General features: G+C 39.4%; 1 protein-coding gene across 6 annotated transcripts in view; it reads left to right on the top strand.

Annotated features, from left to right (window-relative positions):
• LOC144692395 (uncharacterized) overlaps positions 1 to 25679 on the top strand; it is a 31318-nt gene extending 5639 nt beyond the window's left edge. For 2 of the 6 annotated variants that reach the window (XM_078561198.1, XM_078561200.1), the window contains exons 2-8: positions 2052 to 2101; positions 2192 to 3283; positions 4754 to 4963; positions 6621 to 6674; positions 15181 to 15261; positions 16459 to 16828; positions 25087 to 25679. In XM_078561198.1, the coding sequence (XP_078417324.1) occupies positions 2083 to 2101; positions 2192 to 3283; positions 4754 to 4963; positions 6621 to 6674; positions 15181 to 15261; positions 16459 to 16828; positions 25087 to 25246 (1986 nt within the window). In that variant the 5' untranslated portion in view covers positions 2052 to 2082 and the 3' untranslated portion in view covers positions 25247 to 25679. Of the gene's footprint in view, positions 1 to 541; positions 647 to 2051; positions 2102 to 2191; positions 3284 to 4753; positions 4964 to 6620; positions 6675 to 15180; positions 15262 to 16458; positions 16829 to 25086 lie in introns of those variants that run through there. The other 4 variants (XM_078561199.1, XM_078561203.1, XM_078561201.1 and 1 more) reach the window with 4 other exon arrangements.
• Positions 25680 to 26391: the final 712 nt, after the last annotated feature.

Raw genomic sequence — 26391 nt, 5'->3', positions numbered from 1 at the left:
GATTGGGTGAGTGGGACTTGGCACAGGATGGAATATTGGCAACAGCATTTTGGATGAGCTGAAGTTTTTGGAAAGTGAAGAATGGGAGATTAGCCAGGAGAGCATCAAAGGCTCTCCATAAGGTCAGAAGTGTGGATGTTCACTGATGACTGCACAATGTTCAGCACCATTCGCAACTCCTCAGATACTGAAGCAGTCCATGTCCATATGCATCAAGACCTGGACAGCAGGTCAGTGGGCTGATAAATAGCAAGTAACATTCATGCCATACAAGTGCCAGGCGATGACCATTTCCAGCAAGAGAGAATCTAACCATCTCCTCTTGACATTCAGTGGCATTACAATCGCTGAATCCTGGGGTTACAATTGACCAGAAACTGAACTGAAATAGCCACATAAATACTGTGGCTACAACAGCAGGTCAGAGTTTGGGAATTCTGCGAAGAGTAACTCACCATCTGATTCCCAAAGCCTGTCCGTCATCTTCACGGCACAAGTCAGGAGTGTGATGGAATACCCTCCACTTGCCTGGATGAGTGCAGATCCCACAACATTCAAGAAGCTGAACACCACCCAGGATAAAGCAGCCTGCTTGATTGGCACCCCATCCACAAACATTCACTCCCTCCCTCCCTCAAAAAGGTATGTTAAATTAGAAGTGTTTGATGCACCCAGGCAAGGATTTGCATTATTTTTGGTAAACCTCTAAACTTTTTGTCATTTTTTTTCAGATTATACATTTCCAAAAGAAAGCCATTCCAATTCAGTGTTTCACAGTAGCAGCAGTGTGTACCATCTACAAGATGCACTGCAGAAACTCACCAAGGCTCCTTAGACAGTACCTTCCAAACCCACGACCACTACCATCTAGAAGGACAAGAGCAGCAGATAGATGGGAACACCGCCACGTGGAAGTTCCCCTCTGAGCCACTCACCATCCTGACTTGGAAATATATTGCTGTCCCTTCACTTGCTGGGTCAAAATCCTGGAACTCTTCCCCCCACCCCCTCCCCCCTAACAGTACTGTGGATGTACCTATATCACATGGACTGCAGCGGTTCAAGAAGGCAGCTCACCACTGCCTTTTTGAGGGCAATTAGGGATGAGCAATAAATGCTGGCATAGCCAGCAACACCCACATCCCATGAATGAATAAAATAACAGATGCACTGCAGAAATTCACCAAGGCTCCTACAACAGCACCTTTCAAACCCGCACCTTTGCTACCTAGTAGGACAAGGGCAGCAGGGGAACACCATCAGCTGAAGGTTTCCCTCCAAGCCACATGCCATAAGGCGAAGGAACTGAGGCTCCTTCACTGTCGCTAGGTCAAAATCCAGGAATTCCCTTCCCAACAGCACAGTTATACCTACACCACATGGACTGCAGTGGTTCAAAAGATGGCTCACCACCACCACCTCAAGGGTAATTAGGGATGGGCAATAAATACTGGCCTAGCCAGTGACGTCCACATCCCATGAATTAATAAATATTTAAAAATTGAATCTAGAGATGAAAAAGCATGGATGAAGGTTTCAGCAGGAGATGGGTTGGTGTAGGGAGAGAACATAGGAGCAGGAGTAGGCCATTTAGCCCTTTCAGCCTCTTCCATTCAGTGAGATCATGGCTGATCTGCAACCCAACTCCATACGCCTGCCTTTTTCCATATTCCTGAATAGCTTTGGTTAACTTTAATCAGAGATTAAAAGAATTTTGTTAATAAGTGATCTAGAAGCATTCACGAAGAGAGTTGCAAACTCTTATCACCCTTTGTTGTGTAGAAGTGTTTCTATTTTCAGTTCTGAAAGGTCTGCCTCTGGTTTTTAGGCTATGCTCCCTAGATCTAGGCTTCCCAACCAGTGGAAGTAATTTCTCTCAACCTACCCTATCTATTTCCTTGAGTATCGGCTGAGATTGGCAATATTGTGGAGGTGGAATTAGGCAGTTCTTGTAATGGTTTTGTACTTTTTCTGAGTGAAAAGATGCTCCTTATTCATTTAAGATGTAGTTTACACTAGCAACTTTGCATTTCATTTGTTATTTGTTGCAGGTAATACTAGAGGGAATTTGACATTGAAAATATGGAAGTCAAACATAAAGGTATGTTGAATTAGAAGTGTTTGATACACCCAGGCAAGGATTTGCACTATTTTTGGTGAACCTCTCAACTTTTTTTCCTTTCTTTTTCAGATTATACATTTTCAAAAGAAAGCCATTCCAATTCAGTGTTTCACTTAACACGCGAACACCTTGAACTGCTGGTGATTTGGTCCCATTGTCATGGTAACCAGTGTACATTTACCCCAACTTGGAGGGAGATTGTTGAAGAAGACCAAAATGGAATCCTGGCTATTCTATGGGAGTGTGAAGCTGGTCACTCCTACCATTGGTGGACTGGAGGCATTTGTCAATTACCATGTGATCAAGATAAATCCAGAGGCCTGCTGCCATCAAAATCCAAGCAGTTGGAAGATGTATTAGCATCAGCTGTACAAATAAGAAAACCACATAGAATTAAGACTATTGATGGTGATTTAACTAAAGAAACTGATTCATTTGATGGCCCTTGTAAGCCTTTTCTATCCTCTGACAAAGCAGTCCGAAATGGAGCATCGGTTTCACAAATTCCTTCTACACACCATTCATGGAGAGAAACGATGTTTGGTGGTGACAGAGGGAAATTGGGTGTCAGTGGTACAATGGGTGAAGCACAAGCTGGTAAGAAACCAGATATTCTGCACATAAAAACTGAAAAAGAAGAAATCTCAGACTTTAATGATCAATGTGTAATGAAAGATGAAAATAGAGGTCAAAATCGAGAATTGAAAAAATATCATTTGGGTAATAGTTCCTTGGCTGCAGGACAATCAGCTGGACACAATATATCTTCAGCTGACACTTGTAGTGTATCAAATGGCTACAGAAAACGGTCATCATCCGTCCCAGATGATCAATGCTCTGGTTCATCAATAATGTCTCACTGTAATAATGGGAAAGTTCACATTGCAGAACTACACCACTCCCCCCATCCTATGTCCAGAGGATCTTGTTTAACTGGAAGCTTAGTGGAGAACACCATGAAACCATCAGATGTGTCAGCTGGAGAGTACTGCATTGGGTCGGCCAACCTGGCAAATCACGAACGGAGTGGATCAAATCTAGGGCCACTTTTAGATTCTGAATATATTAGGCCTTTAACCCATAATCGTGTAAATTCTGATGTTGGCAATCCTGAATTACAGTGTGACCCTCCAGAACCATCTGGACAGGAGGGAGTTTTAGGTAACAACAATGTATTTTTTACTTTTGCTATCAAACAAGAAAGTGTTCCAAGAGTAATTCTGTGGTTTCATGGTCAATTAAACTGCTGTTTAGTAACTATGCAAGTTTACTGTATTTTGTACCCTTTCCTTTGTAACTGCTTTCGCAGACCACATAATGTATTTTTGTGAATGTTCATCCACGCTTGATGGTTCTACCGTCAAGAAAGATTGATGCTTAAATGTTCATTAGTCGACTGTCTAGGGTTTTGCTTTTATATCACTGTTTAATTAGAAATATATTCAATACAGAATAACGTAAGCTGTTGTATTCCTAGTAAGAAGAATATTACTTTGCAATACACATTTTACGAAAACCTAGACCAAAGCTTCATTTGTGGAGGTGACCTAATTAGGGCATCAGTTTCATTTATTACCTCAGTAATTGTTGATGTTTCTGGTAGAAGTACCATTGCCTTTTTACTACTTTATTTTTTATGTGAGGATAAAAGGTTTATTTGCTGTATTTCAGCTGGCAAGGATTTTTGTTTCTTTAAGAAGTACATTGAATGTTCTATATTTTCCCTAATCATTCAATGACCCAGCGCAGTGTTGAATACGTTTTTGAGCCAATCACATGCAATACTGGTTACATACCTTCTGGGAAAGTTATGCCACCAGTGGGATTAGATTGTTAAACAGTCGCTGTCATAAATACCCATTCTTTGCTAATGAAACATGGTGGGCCTGGTAAGGGTGCATGATTCCACCTTTTTTATATTGTAAAATAATTGGACGGAGAAAACTCATGCGAAGGTTCCTCCTGCCCCATTTTAAATAATGTAATACAGCGCCTGTTGCAAATAACCGATCATTATTTTAAAGTCTCTTCTAAAAATCAAAATTGCATCAGGAAAGAATAGCAGAATAAGATAAGTGGATCTGTTTCCAACAGATTTATGTACAGTTTGGTCAGGAAGCATTTTTAAGGTCCTAGTCTGCATCAACTATCATCTACATCAGGGATGTGTGGCAGTTCGTTATATGGCTGCTCTAGACTGATTCAGGATCAAACCTTTGTATGACCCTGATTCAAATTATTTTCTAAATTCATTCACTATGAATGCTGAAGACCAAATGATCAATTTTTAATTTGGAATTCAAAATGCAGATTCAGATTTGAAGCAATGTGTTTTCCCACATGTTCAGGATTATCACAATATAGAAGCTGTGTCATTTTACATCAGTGAAGGGAAATTATGGTCAATGACAAAAATTGTAATTTTGATGAATCATAGTTCTTTTTAAATTAAACCAATGCAAAGGGCTGAAGCCTGCAAAAAGTCAGGACAGCATTACAGTTGAAAATTGTAGAAAATTGATAAGTAGTAGTGCCAAGCTTAGATTTTAAAAAATGTTGATTTGTAACAATATATATATTTAATACTGTACTTTAAATAGCCCTAATGATGCCTTGTTTTTGTATTGCCAGAGTTCTTGCACACTATTTTGAAAGCTGATGTAGTGGATGAGGTCTTCTCTAATGTTCGTTTAGCAAATGAAACTGATGTTGAAGTCTTGACAGAGAATCTTAGTGGAAAAGAAGATTTGCTGCTGGATGCTGGAATCCAAACAAATGCAAGGTTATATTTCAGTGCTGGTGGATGGGCAGCAGTTTCGGCAACACTTGAAGTATTGGGAAGTGAGTGAGCCTTCGTGTTTATTATGATTTCTAACTGTTCTCTATTTCGCATACAGGGCAGATCTGCTGTTGCAGACAAAACAAAATCCTGCTTGAAGTAATTTTGATTCCTAAATTGCACATTACATGCCGTAAAGAGATTCCTTCGTCAATCACTTCCATTATAGCGATTTGAGGGGCAAGTATTAGCCATGTGCTATGTTACACTCTAGAAATACGGCAAAAAAGAAAGAAATGCTGATGAGGTGGGATAGTAGAGAGAGGTCAAGATCCCTTCTCGGGAGACTTGGTGTCAGAGACAGAGAGACAACTTGTTGGTTTCTGCCTGTCGAACAAAAAAAGATGCTTATCACCATGCTTAAGAGTTTCCTTAACTACTTAGAACACTCTGAGGCCAAACCACTCTGTTTACCTGAAGTGAACTTTGCATTCATTCTCTGCAGTAACAAACCTACTTACCTAAGCCAGTGAATCTTGGTACAGGTTGGCAAGAGAAAAGTCTGAGGGATGTCCAGTGGTGCATTGGGGTACTGCTGGATATTAATTGGTTAAGAGTCCACAGTTTACCAGTACAGAACATTGATAAGCTTTACAATGCTTTCCAAGTTGGACTGTTAAGGCAGTGGCTCGCAAGGTTTTTTGGGGGAGGAAGAAGAATCCCAGGTCCCTGTGATTATCTATCTTCTGGATCATCAGACTAACTGATCCACTTTCCAACCTTAAATTCTGTTGGTCTTTCTGGCTATTATATTGGATTACTAAGCCTTTCAGGAAAAATTGACTAGGTCCAATTTCTCATCTCTTGACAAGTCATCTTGGAGAAACTTTGTTTTAAAGTGATCGATCATACTCTTTGGGGAAGGTGAAATGAAAGAACAAAGGTCCTTTACTGGGTTGGTGAAAAAGCAAAGGATACTCCGTGATGTTGTTGGAAAGAAAAAATCTGTAGACGGAGGGAGATCTTACTGAAAAGTAGGGGGGGAATTGACTTTTTTTTGAAGTTAAGGGAATAAAAACAGGAAATATTTTTAAAGAAGGTTGGAAAACCTGATTTTTGCTGAAATAGTCCTGTGAATTCAGTATTTCATTGTCCACTACCTCAACGTTTTTAACTGAAATCAGTGAAGCAGTTGATACATTAATAATTTGAATATTCTCCTGTTTCCCAGCACATTTCCTTATGTCTTTAACATCATGTTACAAGTACTACTTTCGGTGAGAATTTTTGTAGATCCTAACTTGAAGACTACAGGGTCGATTTTTTGAATGTTCCTGATGTGGAACCTCAATCGACCAGCACATGTTTCAGGAAATTGTGAACACAAACTCTGCTGAGCACTCCGGCTGAATGAGGCTGTGAAAGGAGTTCCCCCTTGAAAAATCAAACCTTCTCTATTAAAGGAATTTTAAAAGAACTGCCGATTTATTAAGTTGTACTCTTACCTTCGATCATTAGAAGTCCGCAAGTATCCTCGAATCCAATCACAAACTAAATCTATTTCCACTAATCCCTCATGAGTAGCCTTGTAAAAAAATTGTATAAAAAAAGCAACACATTTGATACCTTTTATATAGAAAAAAAGGAAAACTTTTTAAGTTAAAATTAAAAAGTTTGCAAAAATAGCAGTTTTTCTAATGCCAGTGTTCCTTACGACAGCAGCGCTGGAAAGGAGCAAAGGTGACCACGATATGGAAGACAGAATAACAGAAGGTATCTAATTTTTAAAAATAAAATGCATCTTCAACTGCAAGATCTGTTTTCATAATAAATCTATCGAATTTTTATTTGCATTCTCCCCACTATCCTGACTAATATAATCCACCATTACTAAAACATGTTATCTGGTCATTCTCTCAGTGCTGTTTGTGGGACCTTGCTGTACTCAAATTGGCTGCTGCATTTCCTACAGTGCAGCAGGTTCCATGCTTCAAAGTACTTTTTAGTTGTAAGCACTTTGGAAAGTCTTGAAGTTGTGCAAGGGGCGATATAAATGCAAGTTTTTTTTTTTAACAGCTGAAATATGTGCTTATACTTTTTTCTCTTGCTTATGTATTTAACTAGCGAACAGCGATTTACAGTTTTGATTATATGGAAAACCAAACGTAGATATATCTATACTTTCCCCTTGCTATTCTTGGTTCCTTGTTGCAACATAAGTATGGTGATGTAGTGGTTATGTTTTGGGACTAATAATCCAGAGAGCTGGTGTTCAAATCCCATTTTGACAGTTCAAGAATTTAAATTCAGTTTTTTAAAAAAATAAGAAACTGAAGAGCTGATAGCAGCAAAAGTGACCGTGAAGCTGTGGGATTGCTGTAAAAAATTAACTGGTATACTCATGTCCTTTAGACATGGAAACCTGTGTCTTCACCTGTTGTAATACAAATGTAGATTTTTAACTGCCCTCTGAAGTGGCCTAGCAACCAATATGGTTGTATAAAACGCTAGAAAGAAAGATGGGAATCAAACTGTAGGGATTCCTTGGCTGCAATCTAAACATTAAATCGGGACATGACAAATACCCACTAGATGCTGCAAAGTTCTCTTCACTGCTAATTGGTATCAGTCCCCAAAGTTGGGAGAGCTTGCCCGTAGACTATTCAATCAATAACTTGACATAGTCATACTTAGAAAATCATACCCATCGACAAACATCCCAGATTCCACTGACGGGATGATACATCAAGAGGTGGGGAATACAATGGCATACAGTCAGGGGAGAGTGAATCTGGAAGACCAGAACTTTGATTCTGGAATCCAATAAATGACTTTAGGTCAAACAGGTTAAAAATCCTGTTCATTATCACCTTTTGCCCTTCAACTTGGCGGAAACACTGACAGTAGCAAGGTCACAAGTATTCTGCTTCAAGGGATGCCAATGCCCATCATCAAAGCTAATTCTGTAATACCACCAAGACTGAGCTGGCAGAATCATGAAGAACATAGCTGCCAGGCTGGGCTTGTGACAAGTGAAGAGAGTGAGAGAAGAAATAAACTACTCAACCTTGCACTCATTGAGCCAATTGTCACAGAATGCATCTCTCCATGAAAGTATTGATAGGAATTGATGTAATAGCCCTCACATAGACCAAGCCCTATTTTCACACTCAGGACACCTTCCATGGTGCTGCTCACATTAACAGCAAGCAAAGTGGCATAGGCTAAGAACAGATCTTGCAGCTCAATACTGGACTCTGATGAGACAGTGTTGGCCATCAGCTGAAGCAGAACTGTATACTGCTGCAACCTCATCACTCACTACTGCAACACCATCAAGCCAGCTCTGGTTAATGTAGAGTGTAGAACAGCATTCTAGGAGCACTATTGGGTGTACCTAACAATGAGGTACCAACCTGATGAAGCTACAATAGAACTCCATATACACGTTAGACTAAGAAAGCTACATGCCATAGACAAATTCAGCCTATCCCACAACCAATGGATCACATCAAGGTTAACAGCACTGTGGGTGTACCTATACCACATGGATTGCAAGTGATTCAAGAAGGCAGCTCACCACCACCTCGAGGGCAACTAGGGATGGGCAATAAATGCTGGCCCAGCCATGAAGCCTACATCCCGTTAAAGAATAATAAAAAAATAACTCACGGTTGCTCAGTTTGGGATGCAGTGCAGGAGACGAGGATAACGCAGGTTCCAGTTCGCCAGAGGGCGAGGTCACACTGAGTTCTACTGCAGAAGATTCAGATGAGCACTTTGATGGGGCAGCCTACAGAAGAAGGCTGAGAGTATGTACACTGAAATGCTTGGTGCCTTGGCAATCCTGCCAAAAAAGATGTTTTAAGTGTCAAGCAGAATAGAGGAGTCAAGCATGAACTTGCACAGGGCTTTGTGCAGGACTTGGAGCCCATCCTCTCTAGCATGGAAATAGTTGCCAGCTCCATGAGCGCACTTGCTGACCCAGCCATGATGCAGTGTCTGATAGCTGATGCCTCGGCTTCCATTGCAGCACAAGCAGAATTTACTCAACATTTGGGTGCGGCAATGGAAGCTCAGACTGAAGTCATGGAAGCTTAACTTGCTGCCACAAAGACTCTGACTGCTGCCATCATAGCGTAGACACCAGTGCTCAAAGAGACTAAGATATCATAGCAGTCCAGCATCTGGCTCCCCAACAAATTACTAGGAATGATGAAGAGCTAATGTTTCTATTGCCTGTCAGCCAGCCAGCCCAGACTGCAGCCGCCTATGCCAATGTGGTGCAGACCAAAGCTGGACCTTCCAACGCCAAAGGTGCTTGAGGTTGTCTTGTAAGGCCACTCGCAGTCTTCCCTCAATGAAAGTCAGCCATCCAACAGCCATGTTGCAGCCACTAGGCTCATGTAGGGACACTAGAACAGGAAAAGACACATGGAAGGTAGGTACCAGAGGAACGTTCAAGGGTGATTAGTTAACATTTGTATTGAATATTGGATGGTTTGATTTATAAATTTGACTTTGAATGTTTGTTTTGTGGTGACTTTCATTTCAGCATTGTGGCCAAGAGGATGCTGTGATAGTCAGTAACAGGGAAGGTGAAGGTGGGACTGTTGAATGGAGAATTGAGGTTGAGTTCACTGCTGCTGAAGTTGGATGAGTTGTACAGTCTGGCCAGAAAGGAGATGTGTTTGTTGATTCCTGTTCCTGAGCTGTTTGTTGTATTCCTAATGATGAGAGCTGTGCCCCTGTGATGATGAGATTGTGCAGTATGCAACAGAACACAAGTCTTGACACCCATTCTGCCAAATGCTACAGGGTACATCCAGAGAGCCAGAGGTCCATGCAGCAGAAGCACTGTTTTAAGTACCTCAGTGGTCTGCTCAATCAGTTTTCTTGTCACAGCCTCGCTTTTGCATGCTATCCACCGTGGAGGCTGTGCACAGGAGTCGTGAGCCATGTCGCCCAGTAATCATCCTCTGGTTTGCTGAGATGGCTCAAATGTAGGTGGTAAAGCAGACTGCAGCAGAATGGAGGCATCCTGACTGCTGCTGGACATTGACCTACATGATAGGGGTATGCACACTCGACCTACTTTACTCTGACAAGAGGGAATGAAATGTATTTACTTCCCTTTGCATACAAAGCCTCAGCGATCCCCACCCCAACCCTGTGCAACATGATGAATTGGGAGATGTTGTAAAAATTGTCTGCTGTAGCCCAGAAGGAGGCAGATGGATAAAAGTTCATGGTCACAGTCACCTACACAGCCACTGGTAATGCCGTTCTTGCTCTGCGGCTTCAGTTCTGGATGCAAGAGATGGCAGATTTTAGTGAGCGCATCCTTAGTAAAGCACAGACATCTACCTCGCTGTTCCTTGCTGAAATTCAGGGAGGAAATTTGCTCCCTAAAGACCTTGGATAGATATGGACACTGCTAAGAGCCTTTTCTCCCCCCACTCCTCCTCTTCCAGCAGTTCATCTTCCCTGCTTATTCTCCCTGACATGCTGCAGACCAAAGGGGATACAAAATACTGCACCTGTGTCTGGAGCAACTGGTCTGTGCAGACTCATTGAAATCTCTCTGGTACCTGTCACACCCTATAGACCACACCAACTTTAAATAACAGTAGAAACCACCAAACACTTCTACAAATTCAGCAACAGCAGCTAATCTGAAACTAGTACATAATTCCTTTTAAATAGTGCTGTTGGAATGGAGCTCCATCTTGCTGCTGGCAGCGTTGGTTCAGCTAATCTGAAACTAGTACATAATTCCTTTTAAATAGTGCTATTGGAATGGAGCTCCATCTTGCTGCTGGCAGCGTTGGTGTTAAATTAGAAGTCACGATCTGTCTATTCTGCATACTTCCGGCATATGCTGCCTACTTGCTGACAACCTCAAAAATGGCATCTGTGAGGCTCGCACCAGAAGTTCATGCGTTTGTCAATTTTGGAGCCAAAAACAGCATCAATAGGACAGAAAGGATGAAATACAACTGAAGTTTGCAGCTTTTGTGTGAAATTTTGTTCTATTGGGAATAAGCCGATCCCCTCAATCGTAAGGTATGCAGTGTGAAAAGAAGATGGAACATTACTTTTCTTTTTCTGAATAAATTTTAATTTTGTGGAATTTTACTTGGGGGATGACGCTTGGATTTTATGTAAAACGTTTTAAAAATAGGCTTGATTCCCTTGCCCTGTTGAAGCAAGTTTAACTTAGATATGTACAATTAATTTATAATAATCTTTAATGTTCGTCCATAAAAAATCCACAAATACATTACTAGGAATCCATTTGAATTTCTATGTTAAATTTTCATGATGCAGTACAGGATTTATAACTTACTGGATCAAATATTAATGCAATAAAGTATTTTTGCCACTTTGTTTATCATCTTTTTCAAATATGTGAACAGTGCTGGTATATGCATTAGTGGCATCTAAGTAGCACAGATGTCAGCTAGACAGTGTACTGAACTTGTGGATTTGGTGAGTGAGGGAATTCAGTGCAGTGAGGGAAGAGGTGCTGTCTGGTTTTTTGCAGAACAATGATGGTCAAAGAGGGAGTGAAACACAGTGAGATCTGAGAGCTAAAGTCCAGAGGCATTAACTAGCTAAGCAGGTAAGTGATTGGTTGGTGAATTTTAAGGTTTTCTCCAAAATGGGGCAGTAGTTTAAAGTAGCACTGGGGAAATATTAATACGATATTACATTTATAGCTTAACTAGCTAAACTACTTGAAATAACTACAAATTATCATTGAGCTGTGTTTCTAAATTTGAAACCCTAACTAGATGAACAAAATACAATAAAGGTAGCAGAGCAGCTGATGTGTTGCAGCTGTAGCATGTGGGTTCTGATAGACATCAGTGTGATCCACAGTAGGTGTCTGCAGCTGGAGGAACTTTGGAACAGAGTTTATGAGCTGGAGTCCAAGCTTCAAACACTACGATGCATCAGGAAGGGGGATGGGTACCTGGACACAGGAGGCAGTCACACTCCTCAGGTTAGGTAAATCACATTTAGTCCATGATCAGGGACAGGAGGGTGTGACTACATGTGAGGCAGGTATGGGGATCCAGAAGGTAGCATGAGAGGAGACTCAGTCCTTGTACTTGTCCAACAGGTTTGAGGTTCTTGTAGCCTGTGTGAGAAGAGAGAAGAGACTGAAGAGAGGTTGAGCACACTGACCACAGCACCATGGTACAGGGGACCATTCAAGTGGGAGAAGTAAAAAGGAATGTAGAAGGCAGTGTAGCTAGAGGAAATAAATACTGCAGCCAGGAGTGCAGGTCCTGAAAGCTGTGTTGCTTTCCTGGTGCCAGAGTTAAGGACACCTCCTTGAGGCTGGAGAGGAACTTGGAGTGGGAGAATGATCCAGTTGCTGTGGTCCAAGTAAGTACCAATGACATAGATAGAACTGAGAAAGAGGTTCTGCTGAGGGAATATGAGCATCTGGGGGTGATATTATTAAGCAGAACCACCAAGGTAAAAATCCCTGGATTACTACCTGACCCATAGCAAATTGGTTTAAGTCAATAAGAGCAGAGTTAAATGCGTGGTGTGGGAGAAATGGGTTTCAATTCATGGGCCACTAGCACCAGTACTGGGGAAAGAGGAAGCTGTACCGTTGGGACGGCCTTCACTTGAACCATGCTGTGCTATAGAGAGGGCTTTAAACTTCAAATAGTTGGAGGGGGAGGGTTCATGTGAGGGAGATTTAGAAAGTTAATGTGAAAGGACAAGGCAATAGTGTAGGGTAGCAATACAAGTGATGACAACCAGAATATGACACGAAAGGACAGTGTATAAAAATAAAAGTGCATCAGCAAATGAGAACAGAGAAGGGAAACATGGCAAAAAGACAGAATTAAAAGCTCTGTATCTGAATGTGCGCAGCATTCGTATTCATCAGGCGTAATGTTTGAAGCTAATGGGACTTGGCCCACACCCCATACTCCTGGTAGAGAAATTGGAGCTGCTGTAATTATACCCATAATCTCCATGCCCAGAAGAGTCAGCAAATGTAATTGTTGAGCTGTCAGAACTGCTATTCAGAAATGTGGATAAGCATCATTTGTAAATTTTTTTATTTGGCGTTGCTGGCCAGGCCAGCATTTATTACCCATGCTTAATTACCCTTGAGAAGGTGGTGGTGAGCCACCAACTTGAACTGTTGCATTCTGTGTGGTGTAAGATATACCCATAGTGCTGCTAGAAACGGAAAATAGAGAAGATGATCATTAATCTTCGTAATATTAGATCTTCCAAGCAGTGGAGATGGGTATCTCTTCAGGATGGTGTAATTGCTGCTGGTGGAGGGTATCAGAGAGATATTCTTGTACAGAACAGACAGTTTGGTTTTTACTGTTTTACCTAGGCAGTCAACGTCTGTCTTTGTCTATGTGAAAGGTCAGCTTCAGCTTTGTGGATACCTTAGGCAACGACTGTTCTCCATTTCAGTGAAGTTGGCTTCATAATCCAAAGACTGTTCAAATTTATTAATAGTTTGAGAAACGTGAGGGAGTGAGATGGTGGTGATAGTCAATACATTAGAGCAGTGTGTGTCCTACTTTTATGGCAGGCGTACCATGAATCATTGCTTTCTTACAGCTATTGCTGTTTTTTTTTAAACCAGAGTGAGCAGATAGAGCCAGAAGCATTTCTGCCTGCTCCATATATAGAGAGGAAACTTGCAGAAGCCATTGGTGTTAACTGTGGATGTTGGGTGCTCACTTGGTTCTATACATAGTGAAAAGGAAGTTCTTCTCTAACTGGTAGAAGGACTTGTTTTGCATTCAGGGAGAACATAGTGGAGGTGCTTTTGAGTTATGATTTATTATGTTGAGTGGTATTAATCCTCCAAAACCTGTCTTTATTTTGTTCCAGATGGACTAAGCCAAGATGAAAGGTATCAAGCAAGAGGGCAGTGTTCAGTGTTTTATTATCAGTTAAGGAAGTATAATGGAACTGTAAGGTCCATAGCTTTAGGGATCTTTCCCTTTTCTGTTTTATTTTGACTATACGGCTGACTTCAAGAACTTTGGTCATACCTGCCTCCAAAATATAGTGAGAGTTTTGTTGGCAGGGGTTTAGTTCAAGAACTTGAACTTTGTAGAAATTGGCAGGGAATCTGTCAAGCATAAGGCTTTACCAGAACTCAAGTATATAATAACGCTTTGGATCTCATGAGTCAAGTTAAGGCGCTCAGTAGTTATGAATCCTGGTCTGGAGTAAAACCTTTCAGAATTGTCTTTCTGTAAAAATTCTAGTTCTCCTGCTCTCCATCCTCTTAAGTTTCAAATGCCCTATATTTTGATTGAGGTGCAAGTTATTTTGTGGCATCAGAAATCAAATGAACTGGGCTATCCAGTTTTATATGGATTTTATTATCTCTTAGAAGTGCAGGTTGCTGAGGTCTTGGGTGGCAGGGAGGGGCATTAAACTCTGTAGTGTTTGCAAAAAAAAAAGGTGTTTGGAAAAATTTTTGATCCAAATGTACACTGTGTGCTGTCAATCATATGTGGAACTAGCTGGAGTTGCATGTAAATTTCTTGCCCATGGAGTGAAGGACCTGATACAAAGCCACATCACTATATAGTTCATGAATCACCCTGAATATTGATCCTAGGGCTGGAAGGTTACCCAATCATGTCTGAAGCATAAACTATGCTCCACTCTGGGGGGTGTAGGGTAGTGCTAGGCTTCTGACCGTGTTGTGTTGAATACATTTTGGGATAATGGTAAAAGTTTTAATGCAGACACAAGTATGAAGAAGTTAGGATTGCGTTCTTCTTTACCCATTGTATTTATTCCAGTATGGAACACTTTTATGCTTAAATGTCATACTGTGGAAACAGCAAGAAAATCTATGGCCTTGATATTCCTTGGGATGCTAATTTATGAACACTTGTTTTTCTCAAAGCCGTCTGATATTAATTACCCCATTTAAAACAAATAGATTACATCTGATAATACTGTGAAAGGAGGAGGAATTTCATATGCTAATATTCTATAATAGATTTTCTGATTCAATATAAAGCCCATATGCAAATTGAAATGACTTTGCTTATAGTCATTTTCTTCAGTGCTCTTGTTTGAATGTTCGTTACGAAAGGAACAATGCACCCAGATTTGTTCATTAGTAAAGGAATTGTGCAGTCAGATTTTGTGGCTAATTAAATTTATTTAAATTAATAGAACAAAATATTTTTAGAAAATGTGAAAATTATTTGAACATATTTTCCTCATATCAGCTAACTGTTCTAATATTAAGTTTCAGATTCAGGACCAGAGTTAATGATCGTGAATCCGTATCCATCTTGTAATATGCTTAATGCTGCAGCAATGGATGAAGGTACTATTTCTTTTAAAACATCTAACTAGGAAGTTACAAGTCTCAGGATGTGGATTTATTTTGTAGTAGCCCTAAAATATTTTTGCTACTTTCAGAAATAAAATCACAAACTTATCAAGTTATCTTACTTAAAGTAATTGTTTCTTTAAAATGTTTCTCGGCATATTTAAGCTGTTTGCAATATTTAATAATGTATAGGTGCATTTATTTTAGGTTTAATTTTATTGATGGAAAATTTGTTTGCAACTCCATTTAAAAAGGAGAAATGCAGATTTTATCAGGAACAATAAGTGTGATATTGGTATAAGTATACTGCTGAGTAATGTAAGGAAAATGCACAGTTAAATATATTTTGTAAGTCATGATGTACTTCTTAATCATAGTTTCCCAATTAGAAAGTGTCAGTTGTTCATCTCAATTTATATTTAATATGGGGTGTTTGGGAATCAGATCAGCCATGATCTTCTTGAATGGTAGAGCAGGCTCGAGGGGCCGAATGGCCTACTCCTGCTCCTAGTTCGTATGTCCATAATTTTTCATAATTAGAAGTTATGTCACATTCAAAATGTTCAAATCTTGTATATAATTTTTTAACTGGCATCCACAACATTGTAATTGGACATTTCAATTTTGTATTAATGTTTATGGCAAAAGACTACATAGTTTATTCATAACTTAAATTGTTTTAGCAGTTCTATTAACATAATCTAATTTGATTAACAAATATCTCTTTCGTGTAGATCAGTAATGGTGCTTAAAATTGTTGTATTAACACAGACCCAATTAAATTCTGCTGTATGTGGAAGTATAGGGGAAAATAATTGTATATATTGATTACCTTTCCCTTCCCATATCAAACATAATAAAGTAAATTTTTGATTGGATTAGATTGTGTGTAGTATGAACTTTATCAATCAAAATATGAGATAAAGATCCATAACATCAGAACTTTGGTCACTGAGCATCACCTGCATTTTAATCAGATGAAGTCACCGTGATGTAATGTAAACAGCAGTGTGTTTTCCAGCAGTCCTGCCCACTGATTCATATTCTCATCCATTCCATGAGTCTAGGATTACTAGGCTGAAAGATATACATAAGTGTATTACGAGATCCCGTTTAATTGAATTACAATTTTCTAGTCCCTCAGTTGAAAATCAGAAAATACATAACATTATTGTTTTGTTTTTGCTGCAGAACAAATTGTTGTTGCCCATGTTCCTGCTTTGCTCCCCTCGGCAGATGATAAAAAGAGAAAAGTTAAATATCCTGTAACTAAGGGGGAGATTCGGAGACGTATTATCCCTCCTGAAAAAATGTCTAAAACGGTCATTAAAAGCTACCTGAGGCTAAGGAGGGATAACCGCTTTGACATTCGTCAGCTTCTAGATCTGCCTGTAACTGGTTATGACCGGACTCTGCACACGTCATTTACTCGACTCTGTGAGGGTGAGGCAAAAACACTGACTGAAAATTTTCATCAGCTGAACCTTGGTTACTTTCCTGTCGATGAATGTGCCAGCACGATTGCAGAGCATGCAGCAGCGTCAGAAATATATGCAGCAAGGCAAGTGGCTAATCTCTATTTAATTGAGAACGACCCAAGGTAATTAGCTAATGTGAGTTCAATGTTGGACCCATCACAAGAAGACCTGAGTATGAATCCCAAGCTTGGCTGACTTTTTTATTCACATAGGAGGTGAGTTTTATCAGATATAGATAATTCCCTAGTAGGAAATTGGGAGAGAAAATTATTTATGGTAGGTGGAGAAGTTGAAGTCTTTTTTGTTTCCCCTTCTATTCGGGCAAAGTGCTCAAAGGTTTGCATTAATGGCAGGTAGGAGACGTCCAACTCCTGAATCAATTTGTCCCACCAATCAAAGCAATTGCAGAAATCTCATGTGGGAGAATCCTAATAATTATTAAAAACAGATGATTAAATGCTACAAAGGTCGACATTTTTTCTGCAGAACTACTTTGGATCTTATTTGCTTTGAAAAGCAAAGCAGCATTTTGCACAACAGTAAGATATTACTGATCCAGTGGGTGAGGGAAACTCAACTATTGAATTTACGGCCATGAGCAGCCAGTTGTTAGCTAGGAATCTATAGGGCTAATTTTATAAATCCAACAGAAGATCATGGTGAGTGAGTTTGTGGTTTGCAGATGTATGCTCCTGGCAGATGAGGCTCAAAATTGTGATTACACATTCATAAAATTTATCGACATGCCTCTTGAATTGTGACAGCTTGATAATGTTTGTGTTTTTTAAACAAAGCGCTGAAAGTATAAAGTCCTTTCAAACTATTCAGTTGTCTATTTAATCACAGCCAGGTATTGTGCTTTTACTTTAAAGTGAATTTCCATAATTCATAGAAATCATAATACAAGTTATTATTTGAGTGAAAGAAAAATTGATGAGTTATCATGTGAAGTTTACAATAATGTAATTTTCAGAACAGAGAATATTTTCAATATACTACATACAAAATAGATTGGAACACAGATGATACATTGAGGTTTCTGACCCGCCTTCCTTCCTATCCTCAGCAAATGATTGAAGTAATGCAGGCAGCTAGGTTGTCCAATTTTAATCGATTTCATGTGAACCATTTTTTTTACTGTATTGAAGTTACTGGTTACTATTTGTTATTTTAGGTACGATTTAAATTACATATCGGGTAATATTCTTCATCTGTAACGTCAAGCTGGTTTCATATGAACTTGGTTCAGTGCAGACTTACGTCTGAACTTATTGCTTAGATAGTTTTCATGGTAGAAATATTAGGTACCATGGAAACAAATAGCAACTTCCCTTCTTGATATTTTCCCATGTAAAGTCCGCCTATCAAACATGTAGTAAGAAAGGGTAAGTTTTAACTTGCCTGCATAATTCCTTCTAGCAAGTTGGTGACCTCAGTGCGGCAATCATGGAATAATTTGTCCAATATTTGTATCGGTTTACTCAATTCAGTAAGAATTTAGAGGGGTTAAAAACCAATATCATCCTGAGAAATCACGTTCCTGCTTAACTTCATATGATTTTGTGAACATTTTGGCAGGTAGTTTGTCTGAAGGAGAGACAGCTACTCAAATCAAATAGAATGATGGGATTTGTGTAAATATGGTCTGAATGGCAGCTTTTGTTTGGGCCTTTACAGGAGTGACCAGCATTACAGTATCACAGAGAATATCTGACAAACTTGTAACTGGCTCATATCACAATTTGCAATCTCGCCCTCACAGTTTTTAAGGATGGCTGGTGTGGGAAGTTGAAAAATTCATACTGATGCATATGGGGTGTTTTTCTGAGGTAGAGGTGAGTGGAGAGCATTTTACCCTTAATTTAGTCATCTAACCTTATTTCCTAATGCTGATACTGGGTACCCAAAACAGAATAAGTGCTGTTTCTCCCACATTGATATGAAATTTTGACTTAAAAAAATTAAAGAATAAAGGGAAGACAAAAAGATGAGACCTGGAACTGTTCTTGTCGTCTGCTCATAAATGACAGGTAATAAAAATCCAGTCACCAGATCTGTGGTATTTTTTCAGTGGATGTGTACATGTTGGGAGTAAACATTGATGTCATTCAAGCTGGAACAACTTTCACGAAGATTTGGACTTGATCTAACTTCATTATAAACCAATTATGTATTTATAACCAAAAACATTTAATTACTGAGGTAGTTTCCACCTACTGTAGCTATGTCACAGCTTTACTACTAAATTCAAATGCAAATTAAAACATACCTTTGAATGCGTTTTTCATAGGTTTCAATTTACAGGCACAGTTCCAGGTCTGCATATTTCCATCCTGTCGCATTTGGGGTATCTTTTAAATGATTTACCAGCCCTCATCATCCACAATTGTTTTCATAAGGCAATCTTTGTCAGAAGCTTTTACTTTTCTAGTTCACTTTGAATTTTAAACCATTCAACATGATACTTATCCTTATAAATATCCTGTAATCTTAAATGTATTTTTTAAGATTAATTGTTGTACTGTTATCTCTTTTGTAACCCTTATTAGTATTTCACATTTTGGAGACAGTATGAGAGCAGATATTGTATGTTGAACTCTTTTCTTTTGTGACATTATGGTTTACTCTAGGAGTATTACAAACAGTAAACTAGGACCCCAGAGCTTATATGTAATAGAACAAAACTTCATAATGTCACATTTTTTTCACGTCACCTTGAAAAGATCTGCATATGGTCTGTACCTAACCAACAAATCAAAAGGAACAACTGGAAGACAGATATTTCCCAACATTGATTGTCACAAGATTGATATTTGAACATTTTCAAGTGTTTTTGACATACCTAAAGCCCTTTAACTTACCCTGTTAGCAATCATTACAAAATGGATACTCATTTTCTCTACATTCCTCAGTGCTTTTTATCAACATGAGCAACATTGTCTGGTAGAGGGTTATTACAATCTTTTTATAATGTATATGTGACTAGGAAGTTGTTACTGATTCTCCATATAATTATGCTACTCAGCACAATTTATGCTAGCCCCCTGTTTTTTTCCCTTTTAATTGTTTATGGTATTGCAAAATTGAGAACTAAAAATAGCGTTATAATTGCGTATTTATTCAAGTTCTAATATCTGGAACAATAGCTATATTAAAAGTAAGGCACTATCAGAATTGCTTTGTAGTTGAAACAGGTTAGATGTGTGAACAGAAAAGCAAGATACTGTTGGAAATTCAATATAAAAACAGAAAATGCTGAAAGTACTTAGGTTTGGCAGCATCAGTGGAGAGAGAAACAGACCTGAAACGTTAACCTAGATGTGTCAACATGTGGCTAGAAAGGTGACCTATGAAAGAACATTTCACATAAAGCACATTATAGAAAGCATATTAGAACCATAGAAAGGATGCAGCAGGGACTTCTAGAATTAAGCCAGGGGTGACATTATTATGAAGAAAAGTTTGAAACCCTGGTCTTTTCTTAACTAGCTCAAAGAATGTTAAAGGCTCTAATAAATGTCATCAAATCTGAAAGGTTTTCTCAGGATAAAATAGTTTCGGATTCTTTCTGCTTGATGGAAAATTGGTAGATATTATCTCTGGAAAAACAAAGGAGAAGTTAGATTTTTTTTTAAACAGAGGGTCAGTAGGACGTAAACTGCTTTCCTACAAGCGGCTATTGTGGCAGGAACCAGAATATCATTTAAAACAGAAGTGGATAGTTAGTTGTAAAGGGAGAATATTAAAGAACACAGGCAAATGGGATTAGAGTAAATGGTTCCATCTACTCTAGTATTTGGAAAGGGAGCACTGATGCAATCGTGATGGGCCAAATGTGATTTTTAATTGCAGCTCTGTTGCTGTAGCCTGTGGAATAGTTAGCTAGATGTTAAATGCTGAACCATAACCTACTGGATAAGAAGGTGACCTATACTGGTGGAAGGGTATTAGGTGAATCTTCCCTCCACTAGTATGCAGACACCTGAAGCTTAGATTGGGAGCTATCACCCTTTTGAGTTTCTGACAGGACATTTGAGGAACTGAGCCATAGCTGTAAAACATCTGTTATGCAAATAAAAGCATTGAACCAGGGCAGAGAGAATCAGAGCAGTTGACCCAGGACTTTTGGCTACATTTCAGTGAGGCATAGTGACTCCAAAGGCTGCTTTCAAGGCACTTTCTGGGTAGGGAAGCACACCGTGACATTGTGGTAGGCTGCTCTCAAAGTTTCACAAGGTTTCAAAAGATTAATGATTTCGCTGAGCTGTTCAGTATAATCTACCTCTTTTATATTGTTAATGCTTTTGAAATTTTCCTCTTTGGAGTCACTCCCAAGCAAAATGTGACAGATATACACCAGTGCCACTCTGAAATTAGGTGCCAAGACACAAGTAACCTGTGATTAACCTTAAACAAAAACAAAAATAGCTGGAAAAACTCAGCAGCTCTGACAGCATCTGTGGAGAGGAATACAGTTAACGTTTCGAGTCCGTTTGACTCTTCGTCAGAACTAAGAAATATAAAAATTATGTGAAATATAAGCTGGTTGAGGGGGGTGAGACAGGTAGAGCTGGATAGAGGGCCAGCGATAGGTGGAGGCAAAGAAGAGATTGCCAAAGATGTCATAGACAAAAGGACTGTGAATAACCTTACAGTCTATTGGAAAGCACTCGACTTTTATTTATATTTTCTCCACAGTGATGTAGCTGATTGGAGAATCACAAGAATGAATAAATGTCCAACTGTTTCAGATGAAACCATACAATTTACAAAGATGAAAAGATCTACATAAATGCTGGAAATATGAAATAGATAATTCTGGAAATGTACTGCAGTTTGTAAGAAACTAAAAGAGGAGACGACATAGATTAATATTTCAGTTGGCACTCTTTCCCTGATTTATTTCAAAAGCACCAACATTGGCACAGTGGGCGAGCACACTAGATCTCACCTCTGTGTCCTATAAATAACAAGTGAAGTGAGCTTCATGAATCTAAATCTCAGTTCAGCTCTGCTTGGGCACTGAGTCATAAAACTACCCTAATTTAGCATTGTATTGGCCGTATCATTCAGGCTAAGAGTAAGGCTGGGTAGTGGGAAATGACTGTAAATAGAATTACATAGGAATTGCAATGTGGCAGCAGACTGTTTAGCCCAACCAGTCTGTTGGCACTAACTTCCACAGAATTGTTACAGCACAGAAAGAGGCCATTTGGCCCATCATGTCTGCACCAGTTCTCCGAATGAGCAATTCACCTTATGCTACTCTCCTGCCTTATCCCCGTAACCCTGCATGTTCTTCCTTTTCAGTTAACAGTCTAATTTCCTTTTGAATGCTTTGATTGAACCTACCTACACCACACTGTCAGGCAATTCATTCCAGACCTTAACATTCACTGAGTGAGAAAGTTTTTTCTCATATCACTTTTGCTTCTTGTGTCAATTATTTTAAATCTGTGCCCTCTCATTCTCGATCCTTTCACAAGTGGGAACAGTTTCTCCCTATCTAATCGGTCCAGACCCATCATGATCTTGAATACCTCTTTCAAATCATCTCTCAGCCGCCTTTTCCCCAAGGAAAACAGCCCTAACTTCTCGTGAACCATTCTGGTGAACCTTTTCTGCACTCTCTCCAATGCCTTCATATCCTTCCCAGAACTGGACGCAATACTCCAACTCAACGCAACCTCCTTGCTCTTGTACCCTATGCCCCTATTAATAAAGCCTAGGATACTGTATGCTTTATGAACTGCTCTTTCAACATGCCCTGCCATCTTAAAAGGCATACGCATACATACACCCAGATCCCTCTGCTCCTGGACTCCCTTTAGAATCGTGCCCTTTATTTTATACTGTATCAACATGCTCTTCCTACTAAAATTAATCACTTCACATTTCTCTGCAGTGAATTTCATCTGCCACCTGTACGCCCATTCCACCAACTTGTCTATGTCCTTTTGAAGTTCTATACTATCCTCCTCACAATTCAAAATGCTTCCATGTTTCATATCATCTGCAAAGTTTGAAATTGTGCCCTGTACACCAAGGTCTAGCTCATTAATATATATCAGGAAAAGCAAGGGTCCCAATACTGACCCCTGTGGAACTCCACTACACATCTTCCTCCAGCCTAAAAAACATATTTTTCCTGTTAGCAGTCCTAACCCCATCCCATCTGTAGTAGGACTTGCTCTTCTGAGGCAGATGTTATGTAATTGAGGTAGATTGAGAATTGGAGTAGAAAGGCCCTGTGAGATAGCATGGTTAAGTGTGAGGAAGTGGAAGGAAGTGTTTATACGGAGGGAGAGTTTGAGGGAGACCAGGAGGGTGAAGCTAAGAGAGATGATGTGAGTTCAGATGGAAATTGAAATCTCTAAAGATGAAGAGTCACTCTGCCTAAGCTGAGGGAGGAAAGGAGGGTGGATCTCTCTGGGAGAAATTTGAGATGGGGTTTGGTGAGCGTTAGGGAACAGAAGTTTTAAAGCAGAAATGAGATTAGGAGGGAATGGAGCCAAGTGAGGTGCTTAAGAGAAGAGAAGATGTGAATGGGTGATCAGATGTTACTGGTTTGGCCCGACCTGGTGGTGAAAAGTAGTAAGGGGCAAGTTGTCTCCACCCATGAGCTAAGTTTTACTCAAAGTCATGATGTCAACATATTTGTCCATCATAAGGTTGTGGGTAGCAAGGGGCTTATTAGCAAATGAACAAACTTGCTGCAAGGAAATGTGGAGAGGGGCAGTGATTGTTGATCTGCCAGCAGAGTCTAAGAAGGCTATGGTAGGTTGAGAGAGCAGGGTGGGAAGAAGGTCTGCGAGATTAACCTCCAGGTCAGTGAAGGAAGAGGAGGGAACGTTTGAAGTTGCAGCTCGTAAGGAGGGTAGCAAGTGTCTCAATGTCCACTCACACCTGGATGATGCTGCAAGGTGTAGCTGTGGACTTATCTAAGGGGTAATTAAAGACTAGCACTGCAGCAAGAGAGTAGAAAAGCAATTGAGCAGTGATGCATTGGGGTACTACCTAGGAGGGGACTGAATGAATGGGAAACAGGAAATAAGGAGAGCAGCCTAGTGAAAAAAATAAATAAATAGCCTTGGTTCCAGAGCAACAGCCAAACAGCACACAGTTAGACATGGAGGAAATTCAGGTTACGTAGCTATATTGCAAAAATCGGAAAGGCATGTCCTACATGTAAATAGGGAGAGAGTCCAAAGTTAAAGTCTGAGAGATGAATGTGGGATGAAGTTAACTTGTTGTCAGCTTGCAGCATCAACAATCTAATGTCCAGGTTCAGAGATGTTTTGAAGAAGAAGTAAATCCAGGAGGTTTTTGAGGAGTGGACACCTGACCAGGAGAGAGTTAGTAGAGATGTCCACAGTTTGGTGGAATAAATAAGGAGAAACAGCATCCATTGGCAGGAGGGTCAGTAATCTGAGGATAATTGGCAAAGGAATCGGAGGGGATATGAGATTTTCTTTTACTCAGTAAGTTATGATGATCCGAAATGCACTGCTCGAAAGGGTGGAAAAAATTCAGTGAGGGTTAACCTCTCAAACCTTCAGTGGTAACTTTCAAAAGGAAATTGAATATATAGTTGAAAAGCAAATGCTTCCATGGCTGTGGAGAAAGATCAGCAGGGTGGAACTATTGAGATAGCTTTTTCCACGAACTGACACAGGCACAATGGGATGAGTGGCCTCCTGAGCTGCATGATTCACTGAAACAAGAAGCAAATGTTTAATTCTCATATATTGACATGCATCACCTTGGCGAGCACAAAGATTTATCAGAAAAAAATCTTATTTTCATCTGCTGATTTCAACTTGATTCCTGGACTTGCCTACACACGAGCTTTTCGCAGAATTTTGATGTGGTGAAACATTGCTAATTTTTCTCAGTTTATTTATTCCTTACTCACTCCCTCTTCCCTCTCTATTTAGGATACTTAATATAGATTTGGTGACTTTCAGATGACAAATGATAACCAACTAATATGTTTTCTATTTATTGCAAAAACTGCATTCAGAAGTTTTTTTCAGTTGGTTCTGTTTTGACTTTTAAAAATAGAAACATGTAAACATAAACATTAAGTCTGTCTTTGTCGAGGGGAGCTGAGTGTTTATCTTTTCCTTTTGTATTCATTATTTTTCTTAATATCAGGTGAATTACTGCTTCAGTTGAAACATTAGAAGGATATTACTTTGATTTGAACGGTGCTTGTAAGCTCCAGGAAATGCTGTTTGTAATCTGACATCTATTTTACAGAAGTGTATATAATGGAGCAGTGGGGAAAGAAGCTATAATGTTTTCGTGTAAGCTTACCAAATTCTTTTATTTCCTCCAGAAAGGTGATTGAAGATCTTGACACAATCATGGATAGTTTTATGTGGCAGGAACATCCATATAATTTAATCACACATGGATTTGGTCCTCAGAACATCAAAGTAGTTTTGGACTTGGTAAAACTACTTCTGCGGGAATCACTACGAAAAACCTCATCCTGATGCAAACTAGATCACTGGAATTTGTAGGTTTTTTTTTTAAATCAGACATGTAATAGTGGAAATCATTGTTTTTAGTTTGTTTACTGTATTAAATTTATGTGTTACTAGCTTTATAAGAATACTTGCAGAAACGTTTTATAATGTGACTAATATACAGTAGCCTCTCTCTATAATACTGTCTGTGGGACCTTTATGTACAAATTGGCCTATAGTTGGGAAATAGAAGACATATCATGAGTTTTATGTTAGAGGATTAGGAAGGATTATGTATATATTAGAGTTGTAGTGAGTGGCTACTGTACTTCAAAATAAAATGTACATTTCAAGAAAATGATAGTGGTGTAAAATGTGAAATGTTTACATGAATCAAATGAATTATATGCTGTTAAATGACAACTTAAAAAGAAAATATATACACATTTGTTTAATTTACCATTTTGAATTTTGTTTTTGTTAAAATTGTGATTTATTGTAAAAGTGTTTACAGGACAGCTAACTAAAAGCACCTCTGACAGCAGTGGCACATCCTACCCAAGACTGAAATTAATGGGATTCACTGGTCTGTAAATTAGCACAGAAAAGATTGCAACGCACTAGAAAGAAAACTGGAGAACAGTTCTTTAGTTCATGGTTATTCAGAATTGCATTCTATGCCATAATAACTTGTTAATGAAAATCAGTATAAGAATAGGCGTCTCCTCACCGTCGATGTCCAAATCCACTACACCTTTATCCCTCACCTGGATGGCCTTAGGGTCACAGTTTCTTCCTTGAATGGAGGCACAACCAGTCCCCACCCACTGCCATCCTCCTCCACCTGGCTGCACTTGTCCTCATATTGAAAACTCTTCTGACTCCACCTACTCATCTCAGTTGCCTTTTACTGGGATATGTGAAACCTTCTTTGTGCCAGTCCTACACGGGTCCCCTTCCTCTCTTCCTTTTCCAATATATTGAAGACTGTATCTGTACTGTTTCCTGCTCTCACCGCAAACTGGAATGTTTTATCAACTTTGTTTCCAGTTTCCATCTTTCCCTCACCTTCACATGATCCATCTCCTGATCTTTCCTTCTCTTCCTTGACTACTGTACCTCCATTTCTAGGAATAGCCTATCGACCAATATTCACTAAAAGTCCACAAACT

Source organism: Cetorhinus maximus, chromosome 17, assembly GCF_964194155.1.
Source record: "Cetorhinus maximus chromosome 17, sCetMax3.hap1.1, whole genome shotgun sequence".
In the NCBI taxonomy this organism is placed as follows: Eukaryota; Metazoa; Chordata; class Chondrichthyes; order Lamniformes; family Cetorhinidae; genus Cetorhinus; species Cetorhinus maximus.
The sequence above is the reverse complement of the archived record's forward strand: the minus strand, read 5'-3'. Positions and strand labels throughout refer to the sequence as shown.